This window comes from Salvelinus namaycush, unplaced genomic scaffold (assembly GCF_016432855.1).
Source record: "Salvelinus namaycush isolate Seneca unplaced genomic scaffold, SaNama_1.0 Scaffold532, whole genome shotgun sequence".
Taxonomy (NCBI): domain Eukaryota; kingdom Metazoa; phylum Chordata; class Actinopteri; order Salmoniformes; family Salmonidae; genus Salvelinus; species Salvelinus namaycush.
The window spans coordinates 269-19469 of NW_024061234.1; the positions used below are offsets into that span (position 1 = coordinate 269).

Consider the following 19201-nt stretch of genomic DNA (forward strand, 5'->3'; position numbering starts at 1 on the left):
CTACTGTATGTGGGTCAGTAACAGCCCTTTCTACTGTATGTGGTCAGTAACAGCCCTTCCTACTGTCTGTGGGTCCGTAACAGCCCTTCCTACTGTATGTGGGTCAGTAACAGCCCTTCCTACTGTATGTGGGTCAGTACAGCCCTTCCTACTGTATGTGGGTCGTAACAGCCCTTCCTACTGTATGTGGGTCGTAACGCCCTTCCTACTGTCTGTGGGTCAGTATACAGCCCTTCCTACTGTCTGTGGGTCAGTAACACCGTTCCTACTGTCTGTGGGTCAGTAACAGCCCTTCCTAATGTATGTGGGTCAGTAACAGCCCTTTCTACTGTTATGTGGGTCAGTAACAGCCTTCCTACTGTATGGGGTCAGTAACAGCCCTTTCTACTGTATGTGGGTCGATACAGCCCTTCTACTGTATTTGGGTCAGTAACAGCCCTTTCTACTGTATGTGGGTCAGTAACGCCCTTCCTACTGTATGTGGTCAGTAACAGCCCTTTCTACTGTATGTGGGTCAGTACAGCCCTTCCTACTGTCTGTGGGTCAGTAACATCCCTTCCTACTGTCTGTGGGTCGAGTAACCGCCCTGTCCTACTGTAATGTGGGTCAGTAACAGCCCTTCCTACTGTATGTGGGTCAGTAACAGCCCTTCCTACTGTATGTGGGTCAGTAAACAGCCCTTCCTACTGTCTGTGGGTCAGTAACAGCCCTTCACTGTCTGTGGGTCAGTAACAGCCGTTCCTACTGTCTGTGGGTCAGTAACAGCCCTTCCTACTGTATGTGGGTCAGTAACAGCCCTTTCTACTGTATGTGGGTCAGTAACAGCCCTTCCTACTGTATGTGGGTCAGTAACAGCCCTTTCTACTGTATGTGGGTCGATAACAGCCCTTCCTACTGTATGTGGGTCAGTAACAGCCCTTTCTACTGTATGTGGGTCAGTAACAGCCCTTCCTACTGTATGTGGGTCAGTAACAGCCCTTTCTACTGTATGTGGGTCAGTAACAGCCCTTCCTACTGTCTGTGGGTCAGTAACAGCCCTTCCTACTGTCTGTGGGTCAGTAACAGCCCTTCCTACTGTCTGTGGGTCAGTAACAGCCCTTCCTACTGTCTGTGGGTCAGTAACAGCCCTTCCTACTGTATGTGGGTGAGTAACAGCCCTTCCTACTGTCTGTGGGTCAGTAACATCCCCTTCCTACTGTATGTGGGTCAGTAACAGCCCTTTCTACTGTATGTGGGTCGATAACAGCCCTTCCTACTGTATGTGGGTCAGTAACAGCCCTTCTACTGTATGTGGGTCAGTAACAGCCCTTCCTACTGTATGTGGGTCAGTAACAGCCCTTCCTACTGTCTGTGGGTCAGTAACAGCCCTTCCTACTGTCTGTGGGTCAGTAACAGCCCTTCCTACTGTCTGTGGGTCAGTAACAGCCCTTCCTACTGTATGTGGGTCAGTAACAGCCCTTCCTACTGTATGTGGGTCAGTAACAGCCCTTCCTACTGTATGTGGGTCAGTAACAGCCCTTCCTACTGTATGTGGGTCGATAACAGCCCTTCCTACTGTCTGTGGGTCAGTAACAGCCCTTCCTACTGTCTGTGGGTCAGTAACAGCCCTTCCTACTGTATGTGGGTCAGTAACACCCTTCCTACTGTATGTGGGTCAGTAACAGCCCTTCCTACTGTATGTGGGTCAGTAACAGCCCTTCCTACTGTATGTGGGTCAGTAACAGCCCTTCCTACTGTATGTGGGTCAGTAACAGCCCTTTCCTACTGTATGTGGGTCAGTAACAGCCCTTCCTACTGTATGTGGGTCAGTAACAGCCCTTTCTACTGTATGTGGGTCAGTAACAGCCCTTCCTACTGTATGTGGGTCAGTAACAGCCCTTCCTACTGTATGTGGGTCAGTAGCAGCCCTTCCTACTGTATGTGGGTCAGTAACAGCCCTTCCTACTGTATGTGGGTCAGTAACAGCCCTTTCTGCTGTATGTGGGTCAGTAACAGCCCTTCCTACTGTATGTGGGTCAGTAACAGCCCTTCCTACTGTATGTGGGTCAGTAACAGCCCTTCCTACTGTATGTGGGTCAGTAACAGCCCTTCCTACTGTATGTGGGTCAGTAACAGCCCTTCCTACTGTATGTGGGTCAGTAACAACCCTTCCTACTGTCAGTGGGGTCAGTAACAGCCCTTCCTACTGTCTGTGGGTCAGTAACAGCCCTTCCTACTGTATGTGGGTCAGTAACAGCCCTTCCTACTGTATGTGGGTCAGTAACAGCCCTTCCTACTGTCTGTGGGTCAGTAACAGCCCTTCCTACTGTATGTGGGTCAGTAACAGCACTTCCTACTGTCTGTGGGTCAGTAACAACCCTTCCTACTGTCTGTGGGTCAGTAACAGCCCTTCCTACTGTGTGTGGGTCAGTAACAACCCTTCCTACTGTCTGTGGGTCAGTAACAACCCTTTCTACTGTATGTGGGTCAGTAACAGCCCTTCCTACTGTATGTGGGTCAGTAACAGCCCTTCCTACTGTATGTGGGTCAGTAACAGCCCTTCCTACTGTATGTGGGTCAGTAACAGCCCTTCCTACTGTATGTGGGTCAGTAACAGCCCTTCCTACTGTCTGTGGGTCAGTAACAGCCCTTCCTACTGTATGTGGGTCAGTAACAGCCCTTCTTACTGTATGTGGGTCAGTAACAGCCCTTCCTACTGTATGTGGGTCAGTAACAGCCCTTCCTACTGTCTGTGGGTCAGTAACAGCCCTTCCTACTGTCTGTGGGCCAGTAACAGCCCTTCCTACTGTATGTGGGTCAGTAACAGCCCTTTCTACTGTATGTGGGTCAGTAACAGCCCTTCCTACTGTATGTGGGTCAGTAACAACCCTTTTCTACTGTATGTGGGTCAGTAACAGCCCTTCCTACTGTATGTGGGTCAGTAACAACCCTTGTCTACTGTATGTGGGTCAGTAACAGCCCTTCCTACTGTATGTGGGTCAGTAACAGCCCTTCCTACTGTATGTGGGTCAGTAACAGCCCTTTCTACTGTATGTGGGTCAGTAACAGCCCTTTCTACTGTATGTGGGTCAGTAACAGCCCTTCCTACTGTATGTGGGTCAGTAACAACCCTTTTCTACTGTATGTGGGTCAGTAACAGCCCTTCCTACTGTCTGTGGGTCAGTAACAGCCCTTCCTACTGTATGTGGGTCAGTAACAGCCCTTTCTACTGTCTGTGGGTCAGTAACAGCCCTTCCTACTGTATGTGGGTCAGTAACAGCCCTTCCTGCTGTATGTGGGTCAGTAACAGCCCTTCCTACTGTCTGTGGGTCGATAACAGCCCTTCCTACTGTATGTGGGTCAGTAACAGCCCTTCCTACTGTATGTGGGTCGATAACAGCCCTTCCTACTGTATGTGGGTCAGTAACAGCCCTTCCTACTGTATGTGGGTCAGTAACAGCCCTTCCTACTGTATGTGGGTCGATAACACCCCTTCCTACTGTCTGTGGGTCAGTAACAGCCCTTCCTACTGTATGTGGGTCAGTAACAGCCCTTCCTACTATATGTGGGCCAGTAACAGCCCTTCCTACTGTATGTGGGTCAGTAACAGCCCTTCCTACTGTATGTGGGTCAGTAACAGCCTTTTCTACTGTATGTGGGTCAGTAACAGCCCTTTCTACTGTCTGTGGGTCAGTAACAGCCCTTCCTACTGTCTGTGGGTCAGTAACAGCCCTTCCTACTGTATGTGGGTCAGTAACAGCCCTTCCTACTGTATGTGGGTCAGTAACATCCCTTCCTACTGTATGTGGGTCAGTAACAGCCCTTTCTACTGTATGTGGGTCGATAACAGCCCTTCCTACTGTATGTGGGTCAGTAACAGCCCTTTCTACTGTATGTGGGTCAGTAACAGCCCTTCCTACTGTATGTGGGTCAGTAACAGCCCTTCCTACTGTCTGTGGGTCAGTAACAGCCCTTCCTACTGTATGTGGGTCAGTAACAGCCCTTCCTACTGTCTGTGGGTCAGTAACAGCCCTTCCTACTGTATGTGGGTCAGTAACAGCCCTTCCTACTGTATGTGGGTCAGTAACAGCCCTTCCTACTGTATGTGGGTCAGTAACAGCCCTTCCTACTGTATGTGGGTCGATAACAGCCCTTCCTACTGTCTGTGGGTCAGTAACAGCCCTTCCTACTGTCTGTGGGTCAGTAACAGCCCTTCCTACTGTATGTGGGTCAGTAACAACCCTTTCTACTGTATGTGGGTCAGTAACAGCCCTTCCTACTGTATGTGGGTCAGTAACAGCCCTTCCTACTGTATGTGGGTCAGTAACAGCCCTTCCTACTGTATGTGGGTCAGTAACAGCCTTTTCTACTGTCTGTGGGTCAGTAACAGCCCTTCCTACTGTATGTGGGTCAGTAACAGCCCTTCCTACTGTATGTGGGTCAGTAACAGCCCTTCCTACTGTATGTGGGTCAGTAACAGCCCTTTCTACTGTATGTGGGTCAGTAACAGCCCTTCCTACTGTATGTGGGTCAGTAACAGCCCTTCCTACTGTATGTGGGTCAGTAACAGCCCTTCCTACTGTATGTGGGTCAGTAACAGCCCTTCCTACTGTATGTGGGTCAGTAACAGCCCTTCCTACTGTCTGTGGGTCAGTAACAGCCCTTCCTACTGTAAGTGGGTCAGTAACAGCCCTTCCTACTGTCTGTGGGTCAGTAATAGCCCTTCCTACTGTATGTGGGTCAGTAACAGCCCTTTCTACTGTATGTGGGTCAGTAACAGCCCTTCCTACTGTATGTGGGTCAGTAACAGCCCTTTCTACTGTATGTGGGTCAGTAACAGCCCTTCCTACTGTCTGTGGGTCAGTAACAGCCCTTCCTACTGTATGTGGGTCAGTAACAGCCCTTCCTACTGTATGTGGGTCAGTAACAGCCCTTCCTACTGTATGTGGGTCAGTAACAGCCCTTTCTACTGTATGTGGGTCGATAACAGCCCTTCCTACTGTATGTGGGTCAGTAACAGCCCTTTCTACTGTATGTGGGTCAGTAACAGCCCTTCCTACTGTATGTGGGTCAGTAACAGCCCTTCCTACTGTATGTGGGTCAGTAACAGCCCTTCCTACTGTATGTGGGTCAGTAACAGCCCTTCCTACTGTATGTGGGTCAGTAACAGCCCTTCCTACTGTATGTGGGTCAGTAACAACCCTTCCTACTGTCAGTGGGTCAGTAACAGCCCTTCCTACTGTATGTGGGTCAGTAACAGCCCTTCCTACTGTATGTGGGTCAGTAACAGCCCTTCCTACTGTATGTGGGTCAGTAACAGCCCTTCCTACTGTCTGTGGGTCAGTAACAGCCCTTCCTACTGTATGTGGGTCAGTAACAGCCCTTCCTACTGTCTGTGGGTCAGTAACAACCCTTCCTACTGTCTGTGGGTCAGTAACAGCCCTTCCTACTGTGTGTGGGTCAGTAACAACCCTTCCTACTGTCTGTGGGTCAGTAACAACCCTTTCTACTGTATGTGGGTCAGTAACAGCCCTTCCTACTGTATGTGGGTCAGTAACAGCCCTTCCTACTGTATGTGGGTCAGTAACAGCCCTTCCTACTGTATGTGGGTCAGTAACAGCCCTTCCTACTGTATGTGGGTCAGTAACAGCCCTTCCTACTGTCTGTGGGTCAGTAACAGCCCTTCCTACTGTATGTGGGTCAGTAACAGCCCTTCCTACTGTATGTGGGTCAGTAACAGCCCTTCCTACTGTATGTGGGTCAGTAACAGCCCTTCCTACTGTATGTGGGTCAGTAACAGCCCTTCCTACTGTCTGTGGGTCAGTAACAGCCCTTCCTACTGTCTGTGGGTCAGTAACAGCCCTTCCTACTGTATGTGGGTCAGTAACAGCCCTTCCTACTGTATGTGGGTCAGTAACAGCCCTTCCTACTGTATGTGGGTCAGTAACAACCCTTTTCTACTGTATGTGGGTCAGTAACAGCCCTTCCTACTGTATGTGGGTCAGTAACAACCCTTGTCTACTGTATGTGGGTCAGTAACAGCCTTTTCTACTGTATGTGGGTCAGTAACAGCCCTTCCTACTGTATGTGGGTCAGTAACAGCCCTTTCTACTGTATGTGGGTCAGTAACAGCCCTTTCTACTGTATGTGGGTCAGTAACAGCCCTTCCTACTGTATGTGGGTCAGTAACAACCCTTTTCTACTGTATGTGGGTCAGTAACAGCCCTTCCTACTGTCTGTGGGTCAGTAACAGCCCTTCCTACTGTATGTGGGTCAGTAACAGCCCTTTCTACTGTCTGTGGGTCAGTAACAGCCCTTCCTACTGTATGTGGGTCAGTAACAGCCCTTCCTGCTGTATGTGGGTCAGTAACAGCCCTTCCTACTGTCTGTGGGTCGATAACAGCCCTTCCTACTGTATGTGGGTCAGTAACAGCCCTTCCTACTGTATGTGGGTCGATAACAGCCCTTCCTACTGTATGTGGGTCAGTAACAGCCCTTCCTACTGTATGTGGGTCAGTAACAGCCCTTCCTACTGTATGTGGGTCGATAACACCCCTTCCTACTGTATGTGGGTCAGTAACAGCCCTTCCTACTGTATGTGGGTCAGTAACAGCCCTTCCTACTGTATGTGGGTCAGTAACAGCCCTTCCTACTGTATGTGGGTCAGTAACAGCCCTTCCTACTGTATGTGGGTCAGTAACAGCCTTTTCTACTGTCTGTGGGTCAGTAACAGCCCTTTCTACTGTATGTGGGTCAGTAACAGCCTTTCCTACTGTCTGTGGGTCAGTAACAGCCCTTCCTACTGTATGTGGGTCAGTAACAGCCCTTCCTACTGTATGTGGGTCAGTAACAGCCTTTTCTACTGTATGTGGGTCAGTAACAGCCCTTCCTACTGTATGTGGGTCAGTAACAGCCCTTTCTACTGTATGTGGGTCAGTAACAGCCCTTTCTACTGTATGTGGGTCAGTAACAGCCCTTCCTACTATATGTGGGTCAGTAACAGCCCTTCCTACTGTCTGTGGGTCAGTAACAGCCCTTCCTACTGTCTGTGGGTCAGTAACAGCCCTTCCTACTATATGTGGGTCAGTAACAGCCCTTCCTACTGTATGTGGGTCAGTAACAGCCCTTCCTACTGTCTGTGGGTCAGTAACAGCCCTTTCTACTGTATGTGGGTCGATAACACCCCTTCCTACTGTCTGTGGGTCAGTAACAGCCCTTCCTACTGTATGTGGGTCAGTAACAGCCCTTCCTACTGTATGTGGTCAGTAACAGCTCTTCCTACTGTATGTGGGTCAGTAACAGCCCTTCCTACTGTATGTGGGTCAGTAACAGCCCTTCCTACTGTCTGTGGGTCAGTAACAGCCCTTCCTACTGTATGTGGGTCAGTAACAGCCCTTCCTACTGTCTGTGGGTCAGTAACAGCCCTTCCTACTGTCTGTGGGTCAGTAACAGCCCTTCCTACTGTCTGTGGGTCAGTAACAGCCCTTCCTACTGTCTGTGGGTCAGTAACAGCCCTTCCTACTGTATGTGGGTCAGTAACAGCCCTTCCTACTGTGTGTGGGTCAGTAACAGCCCTTCCTACTGTATGTGGGTCAGTAACAGCCCTTCCTACTGTATGTGGGTCAGTAACAGCCCTTCCTACTGTATGTGGGTCAGTAACAGCCCTTTCTACTGTATGTGGGTCAGTAACAGCCCTTCCTACTGTGTGTGGGTCAGTAACAGCCCTTTCTACTGTATGTGGGCCAGTAACAGCCCTTTCTACTGTATGTGGGCATTTAACAGCCCTTCCTACTGTCTGTGGGTCAGTAACAGCCCTTCCTACTGTATGTGGGCCAGTAACAACCCTTTCTACTGTGTGTGGGTCAGTAACAGCCCTTCCTACTGTATGTGGGTCAGTAACAGCCCTTCCTACTGTATGTGGGCCAGTAACAACCCTTTCTACTGTGTGTGGGTCAGTAACAGCCCTTTCTACTGTATGTGGGTCAGTAACAGCCCTTCCTACTGTCTGTGGGTCAGTAACAGCCCTTCCTACTGTCTGTGGGTCAGTAACAGCCCTTCCTACTGTATGTGGGTCAGTAACAGCCCTTCCTACTGTATGTGGGCCAGTAACAGCCCTTCCTACTGTATGTGGGCCAGTAACAACCCTTCCTACTGTATGTGGGTCAGTAACAGCCCTTCCTACTGTATGTGGGCCAGTAACAACCCTTCCTACTGTATGTGGGCCAGTAACAGCCCTTCCTACTGTATGTGGGCCAGTAACAGCCCTTCCTACTGTATGTGGGTCAGTAACAGCCCTTCCTACTGTATGTGGGTCAGTAACAGCCCTTCCTACTGTATGTGGGTCAGTAACAGCCCTTCCTACTGTATGTGGGTCAGTAACAGCCCTTCCTACTGTATGTTGCCCTGGCCTTAGTTATCTTAGTTTTCTTATTTTTTTTAGTTAGGTCAGGGTGTGACATGGGGGATGTTTGTGTGTTTTTTGTCTAGTCTAGGGTGTGTGTATTGTCTAGGGTGTTTTGTAGAGTTCATGGGGTTGTGTTCAGTGTAGGTGTTTATGTAAGTCTATGGTTGCCTGGATTGGTTCTCAATTAGAGACAGCTGTCTATTGTTGTCTCTGATTGGGAGCCATATTTAAGGCAGCCATAGGCATTAGGTAGGTTGTGGGTAATTGTCTATGTCTTGACGTTAGTTGCTTGTGTCTGCACTTTTGTTTTGTAGCTTCACGTTTGTTGTTTTGTCTAGTTTGTATTAGTGTTCGTTTCATCTTCAAATAAAAAGATGTATTTATATCACGCTGCGCCTTGGTCCTCTCTTTCACCTAACGACGATCGTGACATTCACCTTGCTAAGGGAGAGATGGACTCACACGCATACAGTCAGATACAGGGTAGAAACACATGACTCATGGGGGATTCATTCAAATACAACTCTCTTTATTAACATTTTTGTACTATTGACAAAATAACCATTTGTATACATGTTTCATAATGTTTTTTTAAACCCTAAGATTCATTTAAAACATTTGCCCAAAAGTGTTTTAATGCTCTACTCACTCAGAGAAGGTAAATGACTAAGATTGATTATGTAAAATGAATAAAGGTAAGTCTCGTTTATGAATGAAAATGGATGATTCGGGTTACATGACATGCTTACTCTCTCTGCAATCTTGCAAAATGCAACTCCCCTCCAAGTCTCCGACCACTACCTTGTATCCTTTTCCCTCTCGCTCTCATCCAACACTTCCCACTCTGCCCCTACTCGGATGGTATCGCGCCGTCCCAACCTTCGCTCTCTCTCCCCCGCTACTCTCTCCTCTTCCATCCTATCATCTCTTCCCTCTGCTCAAACCTTCTCCAACCTATCTCCTGATTCTGCCTCCTCAACCCTCCTCTCCTCCCTTTCTGCATCCTTTGACTCTCTATGTCCCCTATCCTCCAGGCCGGCTCGGTCCTCCCCTCCTGCTCCGTGGCTCGACGACTCATTGCGAGCTCACAGAACAGGGCTCCGGGCAGCCGAGCGGAAATGGAGGAGAACTCGCCTCCCTGCGGACCTGGCATCTTTTCACTCCCTCCTCTCTACATTTTCCTCTTCTGTCTCTGCTGCTAAAGCCACTTTCTACCACTCTAAATTCCAAGCATCTGCCTCTAACCCTAGGAAGCTCTTTGCCACCTTCTCCTCCCTCCTGAATCCTCCTCCCCCCCCCCTCCTCCCTCTCTGCGGATGACTTCGTCAACCATTTTGAAAAGAAGGTTGACGACATCCGATCCTCGTTTGCTAAGTCAAACGACACCGCTGGTTCTGCTCACACTGCCCTACCCTGTGCTTTGACCTCTTTCTCCCCCCTCTCCCCAGATGAAATCTCGCGTCCTGTGACGGCCGGCCGCCCAACAACCTGCCCGCTTGACCCTATCCCCTCCTCTCTTCTCCAGACCATTTCCGGAGACCTTCTCCCTTACCTCACCTCGCTCATCAACTCATCCTTGACCGCTGGCTACGTCCCTTCCGTCTTCAAGAGAGCGAGAGTTGCACGCCTTCTGAAAAAACCTACACTCGATCCCTCCGATGTCAACAACTACAGACCAGTATCCCTTCTTTCTTTTCTCTCCAAAACTCTTGAACGTGCCGTCCTTGGCCAGCTCTCCTGCTATCTCTCTCAGAATGACCTTCTTGATCCAAATCAGTCAGGTTTCAAGACTAGTCATTCAACTGAGACTGCTCTTCTCTGTGTCACGGAGGCGCTCCGCACTGCTAAAGCTAACTCTCTCTCCTCTGCTCTCATCCTTCTAGACCTATCGGCTGCCTTTGATACTGTGAACCATCAGATCCTCCTCTCCACCCTCTCCGAGTTGGGCATCTCCGGCGCGGCCCACGCTTGGATTGCGTCCTACCTGACAGGTCGCTCCTACCAGGTGGCGTGGCGAGAATCTGTCTCCTCACCACGTGCTCTCACCACTGGTGTCCCCCAGGGCTCTGTTCTAGGCCCTCTCCTATTCTCGCTATACACCAAGTCACTTGGCTCTGTCATAACCTCACATGGTCTCTCCTATCATTGCTATGCAGACGACACACAATTAATCTTCTCCTTTCCCCCTTCTGATAACCAGGTGGCGAATCGCATCTCTGCATGTCTGGCAGACATATCAGTGTGGATGACGGATCACCACCTCAAGCTGAACCTCGGCAAGACGGAGCTGCTCTTCCTCCCGGGGAAGGACTGCCCGTTCCATGATCTCGCCATCACGGTTGACAACTCCATTGTGTCCTCCTCCCAGAGCGCTAAGAACCTTGGCGTGATCCTGGACAACACCCTGTCGTTCTCAACTAACATCAAGGCGGTGGCCCGTTCCTGTAGGTTGATGCTCTACAACATTCGCAGAGTACGACCCTGCCTCACACAGGAAGCGGCGCAGGTCCTAATCCAGGCACTTGTCATCTCCCGTCTGGATTACTGCAACTCGCTGTTGGCTGGGCTCCCTGCCTGTGCCATTAAACCCCTACAACTCATCCAGAACGCCGCAGCCCGTCTGGTGTTCAACCTTCCCAAGTTCTCTCACGTCACCCCGCTCCTCCGCTCTCTCCACTGGCTTCCAGTTGAAGCTCGCATCCGCTACAAGACCATGGTGCTTGCCTACGGAGCTGTGAGGGGAATGGCACCTCCGTACCTTCAGGCTCTGATCAGGCCCTACACCCAAACAAGGGCACTGCGTTCATCCACCTCTGGCCTGCTCGCCTCCCTACCTCTGAGGAAGTACAGGTCCCGCTCAGCCCAGTCAAAACTGTTCGCTGCTCTGGCACCCCAATGGTGGAACAAACTCCCTCACGACGCCAGGTCAGCGGAGTCAATCACCACCTTCCGGAGACACCTGAAACCCCACCTCTTTAAGGAATACCTAGGATAGGATAAAGTAATCCTTCTAACCCCCCCCCCCCCTTAAAAGATTTAGATGCACTATTGTAAAGTGGCTGTTCCACTGGATATCATAAGGTGAATGCACCAATTTGTAAGTCGCTCTGGATAAGAGCGTCTGATAAATGACTTAAATGTAAATGTAAACTCTGTAGGGTAGTCTAGACTCTCTGTAGGGGGGTCTAAACTCTTTAGGGGGGTCTAGACTCTCTGTAGGGTGGTCTAAACTCTCTGTAGGGGGGGGGGTCTAAACTCTCTGTAGGGGGGTCTAAACTCTCTGTAGGGGGGGGTCTAAACTCTCTGTAGGGGGGGTCTAAACTCTCTGTAGGGGGGGTCTAAACTCTCTGTAGGGGGGGGGTCTAAACTCTCTGTAGGGGGGTCTAGACTCTCTGTAGGGGGGTCTAGACTCTCTGTAGGGGGGTCTAGACTCTCTGTAGGGGGGTCTAAACTCTCTGTAGGGGGGTCTAAACTCTCTGTAGGGGGGTCTAGACTCTCTGTAGGGGGGTCTAGACTCTCTGTAGGGGGGTCTAAACTCTCTGTAGGGGGGTCTAGACTATCTGTAGGGGGGTCTAAACTCTCTGTAGGGGGGGTCTAAACTCTCTGTAGGGGAGGGGGGGTCTAAACTCTCTGTAGGGGGGTCTAAACTCTCTGTAGGGTGGTCTAGACTCTCTGTAGGGTGGTCTAAACTCTCTGTAGGGGGGTCTAGACTCTCTGTAGGGGGGTCTAGACTCTCTGTAGGGGGGTCTAGACTCTCTGTAGGGTGGTCTAGACTATCTGTAGGGTGGTCTAGACTATCTGTATGGGGGTCTAAACTCTCTGTAGGGGGGTCTAGACTCTGTAGGGTGGTCTAGTGTAAAGTCTGTTTGCGTCTCAAACAGCACCCTATTCCCTATACATAGCCTCTAAAGGGAATAGGGACTTCCTCTCTGTGTAATGTCTGTCTTGGACCAGGGGGATGTTGTTGTAGTGTTAATGAGCAGTATAAACCCCTAGTCTCAGTTCGCTGAGGAGGTCTTAAAGGAGAGGAGTGTTTATCAGCAGAACCCCTAGTCTCAGTTCTCTGAGGAGGTCTTAAAGGAGAGGAGAGTGTTTATGAGCAGAACCCCTAGTCTCAGTTCTCTGAGGAAGTCTTAAAGGAGAGGAGAGTGTTTATGAGCAGTATAAACCCCTAGTCTCAGTTCTCTGAGGAAGTCTTAAAGGAGAGGAGAGTGTTTATGAGCAGTATAAACCCCTAGTCTCAGTTCTCTGAGGAAGTCTTAAAGGAGAGGAGAGTGTTTATGAGCAGTATAAACCCCTAGTCTCAGTTCTCTGAGGAAGTCTTAAAGGAGAGGAGAGTGTTTATGAGCAGTATAAACCCCTAGTCTCAGTTCTCTGAGGAGGTCTTAAAGGAGAGGAGTGTTTATCAGCAGAACCCCTAGTCTCAGTTCTCTGAGGAAGTCTTAAAGGAGAGGAGAGTGTTAATGAGCAGAACCCCTAGTCTCAGTTCACTGAGGAAGTCTTAAAGGAGAGGAAACTTCACTGAGGAACATACATACAGAAGTAGTAATGTGTAGTATATAGTAGGGCTACATTACAAACCAATGATAGGGAAATGTATAGGAGTACTGTGTCATAATACAATCAGACAATAGACCATGTGTATTATGATAAGGAACCATTCAGAACCTGAGTTGTGTTTTCTATGGCTACGGTATGTATGTACATTGTAAAAAATAACATAATTCAAAATCATTAGGCTATTCATAAAGATATGGGTACAGTTTAGGTCAGACGAAGGTCAGAGCCTAATGTATTGCCAACACATGTAAGGCCCACATCAAAGCCTTGATTGAGCATTGCATGGCAGCAGTTCGGGACATACGTTTACTTATGATCAGAAAACATAATTTCACTCAGGGAAGGTAAATGAATAAGATTGATTATGTAAAAATGAATGAAGGTGAGTCTCATTTAATGAATAAAAATGGCTGATTCGGGATCCATGACTTATCTTGGCAGTGTGGATGTTAGGCGTGACCTGTGAACTACAGTGATACTGAGGTGTGGGTTGGTGAGAGCAGAGTTGACATCATTCACGTTGCCTCCAATGACATATAGATCAAGATTACATATAGATTAGACTTCAGCACTTATAAAAAAAAAAATAGGTGAATCGTTTGCAGAATAGTCAGACCCAAGCCAATGGAATGTGTCCAAAAGTGATTCAGTACATGAATATACATGACTATTCACGACTATTCATGCTTATTCATGACTGTTAATGACTATTTATGACTATTCATGGCAACCCTATACAGCTCATATGCAACCCTATACAGCTCATATCATCATGTTTTGACAGTCCACAGAACATAGACATGACTGGAATGATAATATCCCAACAGATAAACCAGACATATCGTAACTCAAAAGCTGTGCATTGCATTTCCCATTCAGTTTATAAATGGGCAACTATGATAAATAGAACACTGAATTAATTTCTCATTCAGTTTATAATGGGCTACTATGATAAATAGCACACTGAATTCATTTCCCATTCAGTTTATAAATGGGCAACTATGATAAATAGAACACTGAATTAATTTCTCATTCAGTTTATAATGGGCTACTATGATAAATAGCACACTGAATTCAATTCCCATTCAGTTTATAATGGGCTACTATGATAAATAGCACACTGAATTCATTCAGTTTATAATGGGCTACTATGATAAATAGCACACTGAATTCATTTCCCATTCAGTTTATAATGGGCTACTATGATAAATAGAACACTGAATTAATTTCTCATTCAGTTTATAATGGGCTACTATGATAAATAGCACACTGAATTCAATTCCCATTCAGTTTATAATGGGCTACTATGATAAATAGCACACTGAATTCATTTCTCATTCAGTTTATAATGGGCTACTATGATAAATAGCACACTGAATGAATTTCTCATTCAGTTTATAATGAGTTTTAGCACTCTAAATTAATATCTCACACTAAAATAAGGGGTAGAGTTACATTAATTGGCATAAATCATTGTAAATAATGCTTTTGAAAACCACATACCATGTCCTGTATCACCCTCTTGTTTGTACAGTGGAGTGTTCAGTGTAACACAGGAAGAGATCAGAAGGATAGTATTTCCACAAAGGGTCTTTGTCTCTGCTTGTCTGAACGTACAGTTCAAGAGACCCCACAACTCATTTCTAGTGTCTCTCTGCACTCAGTATGGACTGCGTAGTTATATGTCCTCTGAATACAGATGAGTTTCTTTAGAGAAACAAGAACAAGAAAAGTTTAAGGAGTGAAAATCCCTTCCCATCTGTTACTTAGTTCAGTGGTTCTCAAATTGAACGGCTGGGGGTCCCTGAAGAGAGGCTTGAGAACCACTAGTTCACGTAGTAAAGCCAGTAGATGAAGTTGAAGAGGGTAAAGGTGAAGGGGAAGACAACCCGTGACCATCTGTCGATGGAGTTCACGTCCGTCAGGTTGGGGATTTTGATTCTGAGTTGAGAGGACCGCCTGCGTAGCCGTGTCTTCTTCACGTGGGCGTTTCTCTCCCGGCCATTCAGAGCGCTCGGTTTTCGGTACTGGAGGCCTGGTTGGTTGAATATCATGGAGGAGGAGTTCCGTGTGGTTGTCTCGGTGATGCTGGTTGTGATCTCGTTGCCGGCGCCAACTTCGTTGTGGATCTCCAGGGTTGTCAGGAGGATGTTGCCCTGAGAGTCAACCTATCAGAGGAGAGGACAGTGAGAGAAGAGAGGCCATGAGCTCATGGGCTTCTGTAATTAGTTGGCTGAACTTAGATAAACTTTTATTTTTTTTAGCAAGGACATATATAGGATACAAACCTCTACATCAAAACCTTCACTCCAAATCTAAATTTCAAACCTAAAACATTATTTTGAACCAGATTACCTGGAAGGACTTTTCCAGAATACACTTCTAACAAACCAAAACCTGCAAAAGAAACAGCAGAAACCTGGAAATACCATCCAACACAAAACTGAGTGAGTAATGTTCAGACTGAATCAAATCAAATCAAATGTATTTATAAAGCCCTTCTTACATCAGCTGATGTCTCAAAGTGCTGTACAGAAACCCAGCCTAAAACACCAAACAGCAAGCAATGCAGGTGTAGAAGCATGGTGGCTAGGAAAAACTCCCTAGAAAGGCCAAAACCTAGGAAGAAACCTAGAGAGGAACCAGGCTATGAGGGGTGGCCAGTCCTCTTCTGTAGAAGCACGGTGGCTCGGAAAAGTCTGAACCTACTTCTGAATCCAAAAAGTAAAAAACTATCATCTGTAGATATTTTGTTATATACAGACTTCATGCTAAAGTAAGGCTACAAAGCTAGCAAGCTTGCTAGGACAGGGATGTGAAGTGAGAGATATAAAAGCCCCTTGAACTCAACAAATGGCAGCAGAGCGTCACAGCTTCCCCCTGTGCAGAGATCATTACACTTCCCCCCGTGTAGAGATCATTACACGTCCCCCTGTGTAGAGATCATTACACTTCCCCCCGTGTAGAGATTATTACACTTCCCCCCTGTGTAGAGATCATTACACTTCCCCCTGTGTAGAGATCATTACCCTTCCCCCTGTGTAGAGATCATTACCCTTCCCCCTGTGTAGAGATCATTACCCTTCCCCCTGTGTAGAGATCATTACACTTCCCCCTGTGTAGAGATCATTACACTTCCCCCTGTGTAGAGATCATTACACTTCCCCCTGTGTAGAGATCATTACACTTCCCCCCGTGTAGAGATCATTACACTTCCCCCCTGTGTAGAGATCATTACACTTCCCCCCGTGTAGAGATCATTACACTTCTCCCCGTGTAGAGATCATTACATTTCTCCCCGTGTAGAGATCATTACACTTCCCCCCGTGTAGAGATCATTACACTTCTCCCCGTGTAGAGATCATTACACTTCCCCCCGTGTAGAGATCATTACACTTCCCCCCGTGTAGAGATCATTGTAGAGTCCCCGAGTAGAGATCATTACACTTCTCCCCGTGTAGAGATCATTACACTTCCCCCCTGTGTAGAGATCATTACACTTCCCCCCTGTGTAGAGATCATTACACTTCCCCCCTGTGTAGAGATCATTACCCTTCCCCCCTCTGTAGAGATCATTACACTTCCCCCCCTGTGTAGAGATCATTACACTTCTCCCTGTGTAGAGATCATTACACTTCCCCCCTGTGTAGAGATCATTACACTTCCCCCCGTGTAGAGATCATTACACCTCCCCCTGTGTAGAGATCATTACCCTTCTCCCTGTGTAGAGATCATTACACTTCCCCCTGTGTAGAGATCATTACACTTCCCCCTGTGTAGAGATCATTACACTTCCCCCTGTGTAGAGATCATTACACTTCCCCCTGTGTAGAGATCATTACCCTTCCCCCTGTGTAGAGATCATTACCCTTCCCCCTGTGTAGAGATCATTACACTTCTCCCCGTGTAGAGATCATTGTAGAGTCCCCGTGTAGAGATCATTACACTTCTCCCCGTGTAGAGATCATTACACTTCCCCCCGTGTAGAGATCATTACACTTCCCCCCTGTGTAGAGATCATTACACTTCCCCCCTGTGTAGAGATCATTACCCTTCCCCCCTGTGTAGAGATCATTACACTCCCCCCCTGTGTAGAGATCATTACACTTCCCCCCTGTGTAGAGATCATTACACTTCCCCCCTGTGTAGAGATCATTACACTTCCCCCCGTGCAGAGATCATTACACTTCCCCCTGTGTAGAGATCATTACACTTCCCCCTGTGTAGAGATCATTACACTTCCCCCTGTGTAGAGATCATTACACTTCCCCCTGTGTAGAGATCATTACACTTCCCCCTGTGTAGAGATCATTACACTTCTCCCCTGTGTAGAGATCATTACACGTCCCTGTGTAGAGATCATTACCCTTCTCCCTGTGTAGAGATCATTACACTTCCCCCTGTGTAGAGATCATTACACTTCCCCCTGTGTAGAGATCATTACACTTCTCCCTGTGTAGAGATCATTACACTTCCCCCTGTGTAGAGATCATTACCCTTCTCCCTGTGTAGAGATCATTACACTTCTCCCCGTGTAGAGATCATTACACTTCCCCCCGTGTAGAGATCATTACACTTCCCCCCGTGTAGAGATCATTACACTTCTCCCCGTGTAGAGATCATTACACTTCCCCCCGTGTAGAGATCATTACACTTCCCCCCGTGTAGAGATCATTACACTTCCCCCCGTGTAGAGATCATTACACTTCCCCCCGTGTAGAGATCATTACACTTCCCCCTGTGTAGAGATCATTACACTTCTCCCCGTGTAGAGATCATTACACTTCCCCCCGTGTAGAGATCATTACACGTCCCCCCGTGTAGAGATCATTACACTTCCCCCTGTGTAGAGATCATTACACTTCTCCCTGTGTAGAGATCATTACACTTCCCCCTGTGTAGAGATCATTACACTTCCCCCTGTGTAGAGATCATTACACTTCCCCCTGTGTAGAGATCATTACACTTCCCCCTGTGTAGAGATCATTACACTTCTCCCCTGTGTAGAGATCATTACCCTTCTCCCTGTGTAGAGATCATTACACTTCTCCCCTGTGTAGAGATCATTACCCTTCTCCCTGTGTAGAGATCATTACACTTCCCCCCGTGTAGAGATCATTACACTTCCCCCCGTGTAGAGATCATTACACTTCCCCCCGTGTAGAGATCATTACACTTCCCCCCGTGTAGAGATCATTACACTTCTCCCTGTGTAGAGATCATTACACTTCTCCCCGTGTAGAGATCATTACACTTCCCCCCGTGTAGAGATCATTACACGTCCCCCCGTGTAGAGATCATTACACTTCCCCCTGTGTAGAGATCATTACACTTCCCCCTGTGTAGAGATCATTACACTTCTCCCTGTGTAGAGATCATTACACTTCTCCCTGTGTAGAGATCATTACACTTCCCCCTGTGTAGAGATCATTACACTTCCCCCTGTGTAGAGATCATTACACTTCTCCCTGTGTAGAGATCATTACACTTCTCCCTGTGTAGAGATCATTACACGTCCCCCCGTGTAGAGATCATTACACTTCCCCCTGTGTAGAGATCATTACACTTCCCCCTGTGTAGAGATCATTACACTTCTCCCTGTGTAGAGATCATTACACTTCTCCCTGTGTAGAGATCATTACACTTCCCCCTGTGTAGAGATCATTACACTTCCCCCTGTGTAGAGATCATTACACTTCCCCCTGTGTAGAGATCATTACACTTCCCCCTGTGTAGAGATCATTACACTTCCCCCCTGTGTAGAGATCATTACCCTTCTCCCTGTGTAGAGATCATTACACTTCCCCCCTGTGTAGAGATCATTACACTTCCCCCTGTGTAGAGATCATTACCCTTCTCCCTGTGTAGAGATCATTACCCTTCTCCCTGTGTAGAGATCATTACACTTCCCCCCTGTGTAGAGATCATTACCCTTCTCCCTGTGTAGAGATCATTACACTTCCCCCTGTGTAGAGATCATTACACTTCCCCTTGGATATAAAAAAAGGAAGGAATAAGGAAGGAATAAGTACAAAAATAAGTTCCAGAGACACTATTTGCTGATTGTTACAAAGAGGGGAACGTAAACAACTTTGTCCCCTCGAAGCCTACCATTCACTATGTACAGACCCAGCGTGCGACAGAGCTGCAGGAGTTGTGACCTGTTTTTGTTGGTTATGTTGTCGTAGTTGTGCCTAGGGGGGCATATGGGGGAGGGAATGCTGTCACCTCCAGGTAGGTGTTTGTCCCCCTGTGTGC

At 47.8% G+C, this 19201-nt stretch overlaps 1 protein-coding gene across 2 annotated transcripts in view; it reads right to left on the reverse strand.

Moving 5' to 3' along the window:
• Nucleotides 1–14769: 14769 nt before the first annotated feature.
• LOC120041768 (gamma-aminobutyric acid receptor subunit beta-3-like) overlaps nucleotides 14770–19201 on the reverse strand; it is a 94097-nt gene continuing 89665 nt past the window's right edge. For both annotated transcript variants that reach the window (XM_038986631.1, XM_038986632.1), the window contains one exon: nucleotides 14770–15111. In XM_038986631.1, coding sequence (XP_038842559.1) covers nucleotides 14770–15111 — 342 coding nt within the window. The remainder of the gene's footprint in view (nucleotides 15112–19201) is intronic.